The sequence below is a fragment of the Tigriopus californicus genome, chromosome 2, assembly GCF_007210705.1.
Source record: "Tigriopus californicus strain San Diego chromosome 2, Tcal_SD_v2.1, whole genome shotgun sequence".
NCBI classification, from domain to species: Eukaryota; Metazoa; Arthropoda; class Copepoda; order Harpacticoida; family Harpacticidae; genus Tigriopus; species Tigriopus californicus.
The window spans coordinates 14,101,399-14,115,331 of record NC_081441.1 but is presented as its reverse complement, the minus strand read 5'-3'; the positions used below and the strand labels follow the sequence as shown (position 1 = coordinate 14,115,331).

At 41.1% G+C, this 13,933-nt stretch overlaps 2 protein-coding genes across 2 annotated transcripts; one reads left to right on the top strand and one right to left on the bottom strand.

Moving 5' to 3' along the window:
• Positions 1 to 589: 589 nt before the first annotated feature.
• LOC131893149 (uncharacterized) lies at positions 590 to 2,603 on the bottom strand. Its single transcript, XM_059243100.1, has 5 exons — positions 2,420 to 2,603; positions 2,186 to 2,346; positions 1,645 to 1,818; positions 1,299 to 1,573; positions 590 to 1,234 (listed from the first exon to the last, which is right to left on the bottom strand). The coding sequence occupies exons 1-5, from the start codon at positions 2,578 to 2,580 to the stop codon at positions 1,001 to 1,003; spliced, it is 1,005 nt and encodes a 334-aa protein (XP_059099083.1). The 5' UTR covers positions 2,581 to 2,603; the 3' UTR covers positions 590 to 1,000.
• Positions 2,604 to 8,523: 5,920 nt separating this feature from the next.
• On the top strand, positions 8,524 to 13,697 carry LOC131877115 (alpha-amylase-like; the record flags this gene model as incomplete). Its single annotated transcript, XM_059222698.1, is given in 9 exon segments — positions 8,524 to 8,724; positions 8,787 to 8,938; positions 9,010 to 9,173; positions 11,491 to 11,669; positions 11,734 to 12,037; positions 12,109 to 12,253; positions 12,327 to 12,411; positions 12,473 to 12,611; positions 12,677 to 13,697. Coding segments are annotated over 9 exon segments (2,366 nt in total), but the record flags the coding sequence as incomplete, so codon positions are not given.
• Positions 13,698 to 13,933: the final 236 nt, after the last annotated feature.

Below are 13,933 nucleotides of genomic sequence, written 5' to 3'. Positions count from 1 at the left end.
AACTTGCCCTGGTCCAAGATGCAACGCATCAAGTATGAGAAAACAGGAGCAAGAACCTGTGAGCATCTCATCAGAAACTGAGATGTCACTCCATCAGGGCCAGGGGAGCTCGAGAGTCTCAAGTCCCTGATAGCCTCTAAAGCATCCTGATCTGTGACTACAAGATCATCTAAATGCTCAACTTGACAAGCCTTGCCAGTCCCAACAAACTCATCAATAGAGCAATGGATTGTTGCTCCTAAACTCAGTGGAGTTGAAAACAGTATAGAACAGATCTCTAAGTATGTTGGCCATAGTCTCTACATTGTCTATGACTATCCCCATCGACCTCAAAAGGCCCTACAGGGTGTTTGATCTTTCTCTTAGAGTTTGCATAAGAGAAAAATGTCTTCGGATTTGACCTCACCTCCTGAACCACCTTACCGAGGGATTTCAAATAGAAACCTTATAAAGAAACGGAACTGTTGGGAATCTCGTTCCGTGATTATTATTATTCTGAGGTGCAGAAATGGACCAAACATTTGGAATTAGGTTCTATACTTTTCAGAGGTTGTGACTTTCACGTTTAAGAAAATTTCACACATTTTGGGAATTTTGGTTTGTTTTATTTTACCTAATCAAACAAGAAAAAAGCATCCAACAAATGACTTACAACCGTGAAGATTATCCAATCGATCAAATTCAGTAGATCAAACTCTAGTTAAGCTCTTTAATGCGTTGAATTTCGCATATCATCTTCATTCTTTTCCCTGGGTTATTTGGTTTCCGAAAGCGAATAAAACTGAAAACTGCATTTGAGTTTGAGACCTCGGGTGGCCTTTTGTCCGTCACATCCAAATCCAAAATAATGATAAATGTGTTGACCAATTCGCAAGAAATTGAACAAACGACGCATTATTGCTTCGAAGCTAAGAAAATGTACTTGCCGTTGAACATGTATTGTACTAAGTCCACCCTCATTTTTTACCCTTTTTCAAATCTTAAAAGAGGGAGTTAATGTTTAATTTGAATGTAACATTGAGCAACACATTATTTTGATATTACTAAAACAAAAGAAAGAAGAATCTTCATCCTGGCCGCATTCCTTGGTTTGTAGACCGCATATAAGGGCACCTGTCTTGCAAACTTTGGGGTCGATTCTGACCGTATTTGAATCATTAATCTCGCTCCATTCCTCCGAGCTACATATTAGCTGTAGGGCCGTGGCATAAGCAAAAATTTGCGAGCCTGATGCCTGAAATAAAGTTGAAATGTCGCAAGGCAAACGCACAACTAATGTTAAATACTGGTTGATCTACCTCTGTCACGTTCAACCGATTTATCCAAGCAGCATTGTATCCTTTGTCGCAACTATCCTGTGGGGGTGGAATGGGATCCTCCATTCGGTTTCCAATTCTCAAATCAGTTCCGTCACTACAAACCATGGCAATATCTGTCAAAATTGTCCCTGAACCCGGTTCGTGTTCGGATGAATTTGTTGAATACGACGTGACAAAGCTGCCACTTTTGGAACAAAACTGCTCAAACGCCCAATCCCCCTTGGGTAATTCGTTTCCCTCAAAATGAAGCACCTCTGATGAAGAAAGGGATACATAAAAAGAATGAACCCTCTATTCGAACGTCTTTGACAATTAGTCTTCTTACTGAAGGGACGATTTTCGATCGAACAATTCACATATCTTTTGCTGGGTCCCGTGCATTCAGTGTCCATACCTTGGGGTTCTGAGTTGTTGCAAGTTCGTACTTGAAGTTTGAGACCGCGACCAGTAGAATTGAAGCATGAGCCAAGACTTCTCCATGGCGACCAATTACCATAAACTGAGGGGAAAGTAAGTGGGTCCATAATCAATTGTGGTTTGCTATGTTTTTCTTTTCTTTAACTTTTTAACAATGTTACAAGGTGCATGCATAACTGTCCAACGTGAATGAAAGTGAAATTCTCCAAATTTACATGACCTCAAAACATTGATTAGTTTTCCAACACAAGGTGTCAAAGAATGGTTTCTACAATAAGAAACACAGTCGGAAGTACGTAAATAAATGCAAAGTTTTTGTTTGGCTGTTCACAGACATTTTAACCGCTACAGGGAATGCAGTCCCCAGTACTATGGAACTGATAAATGATCTAGTTAGTGGCAATGAGATATTTGAAACATTTTCAAATAAACTACAGCAAGAGACTAACTCGGAGCGAACGAGATGTCTACGTGGAGTTGGAGTTCCTCCTCGTTTTCGGGTGAGAAATTGAGTTGGGAGGCATCAATTAGAACGCAACTTTGGTCTTGCAATTTGTATGAAGAACATCCTTTAGTAGTTTGACAGACTCCTGCACAAACAATATTAGACCTGTGTAAAGACATAAATGTTATGTTTAGGATTAATTTTTTTATTCCTTTTGGAATTCATGACTTGAACTCACGCGGGACATATCGCTACTTCGCTCAGCTTAGATCTGTTGTAAGACGAAAAAGAGGCCGATCGCCGCTCATAACCTGACCCCAAAACCGGATGCCTGTAGATGGTTAATAGAGTGACAACTATAAAAGGACACCAATGGCCTTGCAAGTTATTGAGAGCCATGATTCTCGATCAAAGTGCGTTGAATAACTGACATTTTGAGGGACTTTCAAGTGATTGTTCAATTATTTGTCCAAACCAAACAGGGATTGCATCTCTGACGTGCACTTAGCTGTGAGCAAACAGTCTCTATGGTCGAAATCATAGCCCTTGGACCCTTTATTATGTTAGGCCTAGCCCGGATAATTCACAACATCAAAATTAGAGGGTCGTTCAAATCGACTTAAATCATGCAATTAATTACAACGTTATTTAAGTTTTGGGTTTGTATAGGGTCGACCATAATGAAAAGGGTGAGTGCTGGGGCGAATCCTTCGATTTTCTCACTTTTCCCACACGTCGACATCTTGTTCCCTCACAGTTAGTCTCTCGCTGAAACTTTTTTTGCGGACTTACTTACCGCTACTGGAAATGGAATTGCCAACAATTCAAAACGAAAAACTAACATACTCCCTACGAATATTTGAGGGCAGCAAATTGAACAATGAGGGAGCCCGAGAAAGAAGAGAAGTGGATTAAGGGTCAACTCTAGTGACCTAAGAGGCTTCATGTGCGTTTTGAGAGCACCTTCAAGCCCTTGAGAATACAGGCTATCCCGACACGGGAATCCCAAGCCATATCTTGCCAAAAAAAATGCCGAGACATATGAGGGTGCTTTTAGAAATCAGGACATCATGGGGCACAATTTCATTGTTGGTGACGAGTAAAAAATACGTTAAAATTTGAATCAATGTTTTTGAAAATTTCATTTTGCTAAGCCATGCCCAAATCTTAAAACTTAACAACTATTTCGTTCTTGATGGTTCTGGCCTTGTTTCCCAACCGGTCTAACAAGGCCATCCAGCACTTACCCACTCTAAATCACACTTTTGAAATCAACGAAATCTGCATTTGGATTTTGTTTATGTTGTAGTGTCTCTCTCGGGGTTGGCACGGGGTGGAGTCACTTATATCAATCGGTGCTTGAATGATTCAAGAAACTAATGATGTCAATAGTTGTTTGTATTCAATACTTGTCGACACTTCATTAGGTACTTTCTCTCGCTCACTCAGAAATCCACCATTGATTGTTGATTCAATTTAGACTCATTGTTATTAGCCCACAGCAGTGTCGGACCTGAAATTGGCTGTTCTGGGAAGGACAATTTCGGGTCATTTTTGGGCCATGTCTAATATTTTAGAGGTGCCAGGTTAAAATTCCAAAGCGCTGTGGGCTAATAACAATGAGTCTAAATTGAATCAACAAACAATGGTGGATTTCTGAGTGAGCGAGAGAAAGTAGCTAGTGAAGTGTCAAAAAGTATTGAAAACAAACAACCCTTAACCTCGTCCGAAGACTGATTTGATTGAAGTTGGATCAGATCATCACAGACAACAGAATCATCGGCCCATACCTGGAGGTTCTTGTCCGATTATTCAGCCCTCGGCCGTCAAACGCGGCCTTCATTGATCTCTACACCCTTGAGACCCAAGCATCAGGACCAGCCAGACACTTTTAGCTGATCCTCCGCCCTTTTCCCACCCGCCGATTTTAGCCATGAAAGCCAGATCAATCGGATCTCAACGGACCGAGTCCTACCCACTGACTCATTATCTTAAAGCTGCCCATGACCGTAACCGTTCATGTCAAATGGCGTCTGTAATTGTGGGCGGGTCCTTATTTGTTCTATAAAACTTAACTTTTTTAGTCATTGCCTTAAAATGACCATGACAGTTCGAAAAGTTATCGAACCTAAGAAAATCTCTTTCCCACCCTTATTGATCAGTTATTACTAGATTGGACTTCCTTTCCATAAATAGCTTTCTCATGGCTAACGTGCTTATTCATGATCCTTTTGTCAACTTCTACCTCTTGGTAAACGTTATTCTCCACCAATTGGTTGGCGGTGCTACTTTTTTAAACTTAACCTAACTTTACCTAACCTAACTCAACCTAACCTAACACGATATTGATAACCCTTAAAGTCTCTATCTAAGCCTTTTAATGCTTTGTCACAAATAAAAAAGGGCACTGTAAACATATCGGTGGAAAATAACGTTTATCCTACCTCTTTCATCATTAAAAATAGATGACCTGTGTAACGAAAACTCAACCATTATTTTATAGACGTTTTCCACGCGAGTTAGTAATCTTCTTTCAAAACATGGCCAAGGACAAAGAGACATTGGTCTATTAATCTGAATTACAAACATCTCAATGATTTGCAGATTGAGGTGCATAAGGACGAGTTAGGAAGTCGTTAAGGAAGTATACATTTCATGACAGGAAACCGAAAGTTGATGAATCAAATCTGGTCAACAAGCTCCAAAAAAGGTATGAGCAGGTGTTACGTGTAAAAAAGGTTGTACACAGTTAATCCATATGATGGCAATCTTCATATGTTAATTAAGATTCTATATCTAGTAGCAGCCCTGACAAGCGTATAAATTGAGGCTCAGTTGGATATTTAAGTCAAAATTTGTATTTTTCAAAAGCTCTTGGTAAAATCTAAGATAAAATTAGCATTTTTCACGCAAGTCAAATACTAGAAATATCAGTTTCCCCGAATGAGATGAGAGATTCCGTTGTGGAATTCATATTGAATTGGACCCGTGCTCGGAGCAAACTTGGAGCAACACATAACCAAACTCATACAGCCTAACTAGCTGATATGAGGCTGCTCTAGTTTCCGGCATTATTAGTGAACTATACTGACAAGAGGAGGAAACGAGGAGAAAGCGACGGCAAAAGAGGAAAATCAGCAGATTTGGGCAGAAGAGGCAGATACCACTTCATATAATAGACAGGACACAAAATCCAGTAATCACTAGTAAAATTTCAGAGTGTCCTCTTTGAACTTGATCATTTTTGCGTAAGGCTAAGAACATATGAACTCTGTCGTCGAAGAGGACAAGGCTTTCACGGGTCAGCCTCTGACCCTCAGAAAAGCGAGCAAGCGTGAAGAAGGCTACAAGCTCAAACCACACTGCCCTCCACACCGCCAAGTTGTTCTGAGCGAAGGAGTGTTCAAAGTGTTGTTTGAGGCATTTGTTTAATACTAGCTTCGTCATTCGTATGGCCTGTTTCGGAGCTCTACCATTAAGGCGTCGAAGCCCAGCCATTGATAAAGAAATGGATGGATGGTTCACTGGATTCTTAGCACCAGTCCTCAAATGAAAAGTTCCAATAGCTGCCATAGCGACATTGGCGGAAGAAGGAGCTAAACCACGTAAAGCCAACCAAGCCAAATATCTATCAACCGTCAGAGTAGTTGCGGGGAGGTTACAAATGATCATCACGGAGCTTTGGATGCAGTTTTCAAATCCATTTATGTGTTATCCAAAGCTGCGACAGACACTAGAAAGGAATGAAAATGTATTCACACATGGAACAATTATTTACAATGCAACTAGCTTGTTTTACGCAGGAATTAATCAACAGGTCACTCCGGCTGAATGTTCCCTCTTCATCTCATCGGCACCGCAAGATGACAATCATGTGGTGCTAATCTCTATACAGGAAACTATGACTTGTTCCCGAAGCATCAGATAGGGGAAATGCGATTTTCATACAAGTGTAACAATATGAAACTCGTATAACGAAATTGAAGGGAAAAATGAATATTTTTTTCTTCTAAATCGAGTAACAGGCTCGAGCGCACTCGGACTCGAGTCCAGATTCGCCCCAACACTAGTCTCCTCCTTCAAGAATATGGCAGGCGTCGATAAACGTTATTCTCCACCGATTAGTTGGCGGTACTCATTTTTAAATTTGTGGCAAAATGTTAAAAGGTTTAGATAGAGACTTTAAGGGTTATTAATATCGTGTTAGGTTAGGTTGGGTTAGGTTGGGACAAAGCTCATGGATGCTTTTGAAGACGTACAGTATCAGATACCTTTCGTACCTTCTCTGAACACTGTACAATCCCAACTTTTTTAGCCTCTCCCAATATGAGAGCTCTCTCAATCTTGTGATGTTCCTAGTGAAACATCTTTGGACTTGTTCGACCTTTTGCAAATCAACTGAACTCATTGGAGCCCAAATGGGTGAAGCATATTCAAGATGTGGTTAGATAAACGACTTGTATAGAGTTAGTATCGTGACGCTGTCTCTGGACTTAAATGTGCGATATATCCAACCACATGTTGGAAAAGCTTAATCAACTTTCAACTGGATATGCTCATCGAACTTTCCATTATCTTAGAGGACTACACCCAAATTCTTCATGGACAAGACCTGCTGATTGCCCTTACCTTCTTCATCTAATAGTGGAGAGTCTAATGATATCAACATCGCAGAATGTTTGCACCTCTAGATGTAATGTAAGTCATGTCTAGTAATTTGTCGTCAATGTTCTTCATTTTGCACAGAACACGCTCAAAAAGTGACCTGTCCCAACCCTATCCGATTGAAGAGCACTAAGAAGCAAAATGAACGGTCGTTTTAGCGAGTCATTGTCTTGAAACCACAAATTATCCGTCAACATTCTAAACTGAGATCGTGATATTCCAGACCAACACAATGTGATCATGTCGGTCTCTAATTTGGTGCTTAGGTTTTGCAATGTAATTTGCCTCGCGTACATGTACGCAATGTGCTTGTACTTTGTGCCTTGTTCTGTCAGGAAAGTTCTTTATCTATTGAATCTGTCATCATCCATGTGAGAGGACACTGCTACAATGTTATATCAAAGCAAGGGAAAAATCAAATATCAGATTAATTTTTGGATTTTGGAAATTGTCATTAATTGTCTGGGAATTACGCGTAGGTTAGATGTAACCGAGGCATGCTGGAACTAATGCTCATTATAACAACTAAAACAAACCGAATTGTTTTTGTGGATCCGTAGGGATTTCTTCTTAACTAGAAATCGATAAAGTAATGAAATCGAGGTTGTTCAATTTGGCTTAGCGTGCTGCAGAAATTTCAAAATATGTTTGGGCATTTCCATCAAAACTTAAAAAAGGCATTCCAACCACTGTGTTGAGTTATGCCATCCGTCAATAATCCAAAGGCGTTATCATTTTTTTTAATCGATTATAAGAGATTAGCTATTCACGGTTAACGGCTTTATGATAAGATGATAGCCAAACATATCCAGAATTATTGTTTATTGTTCGCATGCAGAAGAAATGTCGTATTCTGCTCACGTCCATAACCTAACGTCGTCCTCAGATTCCTTTTCAAGCGGAGTCGTTACGGATGCCAAAAGCAAGAAGACATTCATTCATCTCCAGAGGCGTGTACCTTCAAGGTTTGATCGCACAATCATATCACAAGACAAATGTTCATTAATAGGTGGGTAATTTCCTTGAAATGGTCTTGGTATCACATAAAACCTCAGAGGTACGACTATCTGGATTGATCATTGCTCAATCATTCTCTGTATCTTTGTACTTGACGTGTATTCCTCTTCTCCGTTCTTCGACCATAAATCATTCAACTGAGTCATATTAAAGAAGTTTTATCTTCCTCGAAAGTAGCGAGCTTGAATTATTGAAATATGGCATTAATGTGAAAGTGTTTTTTAAAGTTCTCTTACAATTTTGAATGTCAAACAAACACATTTAAAAAATGATATTTCACTTGTATTCATGATGGTGTGTGGAAACTAAATCTAACATACTCAGAATTGAACTAACATCACAGAAGGGGGCAAGCCTTCGTTTGATTCCAGTGCATTTAATCTTTAAGACAAACGTCAATGTTTACCCGAGCACTTTTGTTGATTACGTTGTTGATACTCGTATGTGATGCTATTATTGTGATAAATTTGAAATAGACTACTTGTCGATAAAATACTCTATCATAATATAACGATAAGTGGTATTGTAGAAAAACAGTGCCACACTTAAGCTAAAAAGAATTCAACCTCCCTATTATTACAGACATTTCTTGTTGAGTTCCTGAACAAAAGCAAAATAAACTTTAGTGGTCCATTATTATTCCAGGCGTATGCAGGTCAAGGAGTAGACAATTCAGTTCTCAAAATGAGGTTGATAGTGTCGTTATCGGCTCTCTTGGCCATCTTTGGGTCCATTGAAGCCTTTGTGGACCCCCATTGTGACGGCAAACAAGTGGTAGTCCATCTGTTCGAATGGAAGTGGACCGATGTGGCTTTGGAATGCGAAAGGTTCCTAGCACCCGCCGGTTATTGCGGGGTTCAGGTAAGTGACGTTGAACCATGTGTGTGGCTCTCTGGTCCAAATGGTGCTTTTTTGTCGTCCAGATATCCCCGCCCCATGAGCATGTATTCCTTCCCGAGGACAATTGCCCCTGGTGGCAAAGGTATCAACTGGTGAGTTATCAGCTCGAGTCTCGATCTGGAACGCGGGATCAGTTTGTGGACATGGTCCATCGATGTAATGCAGTGGGCGTCAGGTTGGTATTGAAGTATGATTAAGTATGGCATTTTGACAGCGATACTGAAAGGTCCACATGGATGCTTGAAGGATCTTTGCTGATGTGATTCTGAACCATGCGGCTGGAATGGGTCGGAAAGGTCCTGGGTTTGCGGGCACGGATTTTGACACCACGGACGACAAGCATGACTTCCCGGGCATTCCATATTCTGACGAGAACTTCACTCCAAGGGAACTGTGCCCGTCGGATAGTGGTGAGATTTGTCACTTAAACAAAATGTTATCTTGCCAATAGAGTGTCCATTAGCGGGCAGGAATGCAGATTGCATTTGAACAAATTACACTAGCTATACATTGATAAAATTTGAGCTCGTGGAAAAGCACCAGCAAGCTCTATCCATTTGATCAATTTCTTTCAATATGTAATCATCGTGGCCTCTAGCCAATATTTGGCTTTTAACCTATTTGGCACAAATGCTTATGTTTTGTCAAGGTAGTCCTTGATTTACTTTGATATTGGAATAAATGATAAATAAAAATGAGATAAAAATATTTACTTTTTCTGTTAAACTGTGCAGGTATAGCGATATTGCGTTATTGCCAGTAGGGGAATTCAAATTTTAATTGAACGGTTTAGGTTTTGAAACTTCAAAAGATGTCAAACGAAGTAGCTGACAATGATCTTTGTAGTTTCATGGTGTAATGTTGCCCCATTTTAACTCTCAAATTGCCTCCAATTTGGATATGTTTCTTCAGAGAACAGTTGTCATGCTAAACTAAGTGGCTAATAGGTAGTTTTTTAAAGGTGTAATGACCACTCACATTTCGAAAAGACTTTGTCTGTTCTCCTTCAATCCTAGCAATTGAAAATATTGGCAATTTGGCGAAAGAGTTATAATTGGTTGATTAAGGTAAAATACCCGAGTCAATGGACCAAAGTGGTTCAAATAGGGTCTAGATTCTCCGTGAGGGGCACCACTGAGAATGGCTGAGGACAAACAAAATATGGAAATTGAATCTGTATTATCTGTCTTGTACGCAAAAAACACATGGAAACTATGTTTAAAACGAAATCAGCAGAAAAAAGTATCACAAAAATGCTAAATAATGCTCACAACGAATGGTTTTTTTTAGGTTTGGCATTAAAGCTCAGCTCATAAACCCTGAAGCAAAGTCAAATTTGTCAGGGATGTAGGGCGGGCTTTAGGGCCAAACATGATAGCAAAACCATCAGTTCAGAGTTAGATTTTGGATCCCTGTGATAGCATTTTTTGCTGATCTCATTTGAGGCATAGTTTCCACTTGACATTGTAGGTTATTAATAGAGACCGGATTTTTTTTTTTTTGCCATTGAGTGTAAATTTCAGCAGTGTGTCATGATTGTTCATTCGTGGCCCTAAATATACCTTTTATAGTCAATGTCCTTTTCCATGGTCAACAGTGGCCTCTCCGTCAACTTGGGGGCCTGACTCAATGCTTGTGGCACTCGTGATCCCATCATTGGGTTTCTGATGACCTGATTCAGGGCCATCATGTCAGAATCTTCTGCCATTCGTCGTCCAATCGCCCCCAGAGACCCCTTAGCCTCATCAAACTCTTTAACCATTGTTAAGTGGGCCACCGTGTGTTCTTAAACTTCAGCCTCCTCGTCGTCAACGTCTTCAATCATGTGACATTCCACCAGCGTAGATAACTTAGTGGAGAATCCTTACCAAAAGTCTCTTGACTTGCTGGTTGACGTTGTAGAGTTTTGAGTGGGTTGTCTGAGCCCAAGTTAACCTAACGTTAAAAGACGCAGCTGCAAGGAAAACTAGTTTTGATTACCGTTTGGAATTTACCCTCAACGGTAAAAAATACTTTTTCAATCTTGCTCAGTCCTTCTCAGTGGCGCCCCTTACGGAGGATCTGGACCCTATTTGAAGCACTTTGATCTATTTGAACAATAATCAGGAATTGCTAGTGCCTTATATTAGAAGAGTACAACATTGAGGTCGGCAGACCAATGCGATTGAATTTTGAACCTTTAATTCTGTTCCAAAACAATGAGTTTACATGAGTCACAGATTCAAACCAAACACATTTTTGTAAATGTTTGTGCCTTAAGGGTAATTTCTAAGGCTTAAGCTACTCTTCAAGCAACACCAGATTCAAAACATGTATTTTTTAACCGAAAATGTAGAAAGCGGCTCAAAAAGTGGGGTCTAAAACTTTCAAAGTATGTTTAAGGATGCCTGAAGGGAAACTAAAACTATATATATAACTCGTAGAACCGCAGATTTTTATTTTTAAAGCGTTTGCTTTGGATCCGGGACTGATATTAACACATTGTTTTAGAATGGAATTGAAGGTTTAAAATTCAACCGCTACAGTGAACTCCCTGTCGTATTCTTCTAAATACAGGGCCCAAGGACGCACCACAGTGCTATAAGGTACTGGCTTTGACAAGCATTGCCAATATTTTCCACAGATGGTAGCATTTTGCTGATAACAAGTGTAAGCGTTTGGTATCATTCGTGAAACTTATGGTCAAAATATCTTAAAAAAACTTTGGCTCTCCTTGTTATTCCACAGGATCTGTGGACAATTATTCCGTAGAGGACAACGTCAGGAACTGTTATTTGGTGGGCCTATCCGATCTTTATGGGGCCCAGGAGTATGTGCAACAAAAGCAAGCCGATTACCTCAATGACATGATCGACATTGGTGTGGCTGGATTTCGAGTGGACGCTGCCAAGCACATGTGGGCAGAGGTAAAGAGCCCAAGTCCTCATATAGTTGTCAAGAGCTTTAATGATCACCCTGAGTAAAATATAGGATATTGCGGCCATTCAAGCACTTTTGAAGCCTCTAAACGTGGAACAAGGTTTTAAGGCGGGTTCACAGCCTTTCTTTATGCATGAGGTCATTGACCGTGATGATGGCGTGGTCAGAGTCCAAGAGTACTACGATTTAGGCATCGTCACCGAGTTCCGTTATTCCCAAAAGATGGCTTGGGCCTCAACAGGAGATTGGGGACAATTTGGAGGACTCTACGATCCAGGATGGGGTATGAGTGACCCTGAGCATGCCTTTGTTTTTGTGGACAACCACGACAATCAACGAGGTCATGGAGGATCTGGTAACGAGACTCACTATCGTTGGTTTGTTGTTTTTTGGGCTTAAAGTTAACCAAATCGTTTTAATTGTTAGGCGACGTTGTTACATTCAAAGATGGCAAATTGTACGCCTATGCCGTTTCGGCCATGTTAGCCTCTGAATACGGCTTCACCCGAGTGATGAGCAGCTATGACTTTGACAACAGTGACCAAGGACCGCCCTCGTTGGACGATTTTGTGTAATGCTTAAATCAGAAGACTGCAGATGTCAGAAAAATCTTCATTTAAAAATTACTTTCAATTTATATTAAGAACCTCTGATGTCACAATTAATGAAGACGGATCCTGTGGCGGAGGATGGGTGTGCGAGCATCGTTGGAATGCCATTGCCAAAATGGTGGGTTTTCAAGTGTTCTTCGAGTGATATTACATATTATTGCCTGTTTCTGGTGAACTAGGTCCAATTTCGGAATGCCGTGGCTGGTGCTCCGCAAGAGAACTTCTGGTCTGAAGGGGATTCCATGGGGCTCTCGAGGACTGGAAAAGGATTTTTCGCCATGAGTCAAAGATCAGGGTTCACAGCATCAGTTCAAACCGGTATGCCCTCATTTTGAACATTTTCCGTAATTTCAAGTAACATGAGTTAACAAACTTGTTTATAGGCCTTCCTGGTGGAGATTATTGCAATATCATTGACTCTTGCGCTTCTTCTGTTACGGTACAGAGTGATGGAACGGCTGATATTTCCATCAACAATGACGACGGCGTATTAGCCATTTGTGTTGGCTGCAAAGGGGACGAAATTGTTCCCGGACCTACCAGTGCCCCTGGGGAAACCACAACAAAAACCACTATAACCACCATGATAACTTTCGACACTACAACCACTGCAACCAGTCAAGACACCACGCTCCCGGACACTGACACAACAATTGAATTTTCCACGCCACCTGCTGCCACAGAGTGTTGTACCACTATCAACGTTCAAACGGATTCGAGTCCTGACGACTCAATCAAAGATGTGTTTGGAGAATATTCCTTTACTGGAGTCTCTGAGGATGGCTATCCCATTTATAGGATCGACGGAGACGGATTGAACTATCTTTATTTCATCAACGACTTTTCCCATCATTTCAAAGGATGGATCATTGGTGAAGATAGCACCTCTGATGTGGGAAAGATTTCCAGAGAAGGTGATGAACATTGCATTGAAGGGAAAAGTGATGAATGGTATTATGTTATGGCCAATGAACTTGTCCCAGTGGACTCTATCACGGTAGACTGTGTTGGTGGTCCCAATCCCACCAACCCAGGAACAGACGATACGACCACAAAAACCACCCCAGGATCCTCAGGTGAATGTTGTGATGGTATTTTCTTTGGATCTACTGGGGGCATTGGAGACGACTTACCAGCCATCCAAGGCAACTACTTGATGTCAGAGGTGGGCGACACTGGTCGCCTGGTTTATGAACACGAGTCTGGCCAATACTTCTTGTACTACCATGATGATCCTGCCTTCCACTTCAAGGGTTGGTTGATAAGCATAGATCCAACCTCAAACGATTGGATTGCTTTGAACGAAGGAGTGGCAGAGTGCGCTCAGGACTTGAGTTCCGGTTGGGAGTTCTTCATGGAGAATCAATGGGTTCAAGATTCGTCTGTGACTGTGGATTGCATTGCTGCATTGTCTGATTTGCTTCTTATTTGAGTACATGATCAACGGGACACACTTTATGAATCAACAAAACTATGTAAAAGAATCCTTGGTTTTTCTCCAAAACTAATCCACCCACCCACCCCCTTCCTTAACCCATTTAACCCCACCCACCCACCCGCGCCCCACGCACCGCTTCCCCCCCACACAGCCCCCCCCCGCCCGCCCACCGCCGCGCCCCCTCTCCCGTCCACCCTCCTCC

Coding starts and splice junctions, on each gene's coding strand:
- LOC131893149 (XM_059243100.1), bottom strand. CDS start 2,580: ATGGCTCTCAATAACTTGCAAGGCCATTGGTGTCCTTTTATAGTTGTC. Junction 2,347..2,419: donor GAAGTAGCGATATGTCCCGC/GTGAGTTCAAGT, acceptor GTCTTTACACAG/GTCTAATATTGTTTGTGCAG. Junction 1,574..1,644: donor GATCGAAAATCGTCCCTTCA/GTAAGAAGACTA, acceptor TTTCTTCATCAG/AGGTGCTTCATTTTGAGGGA.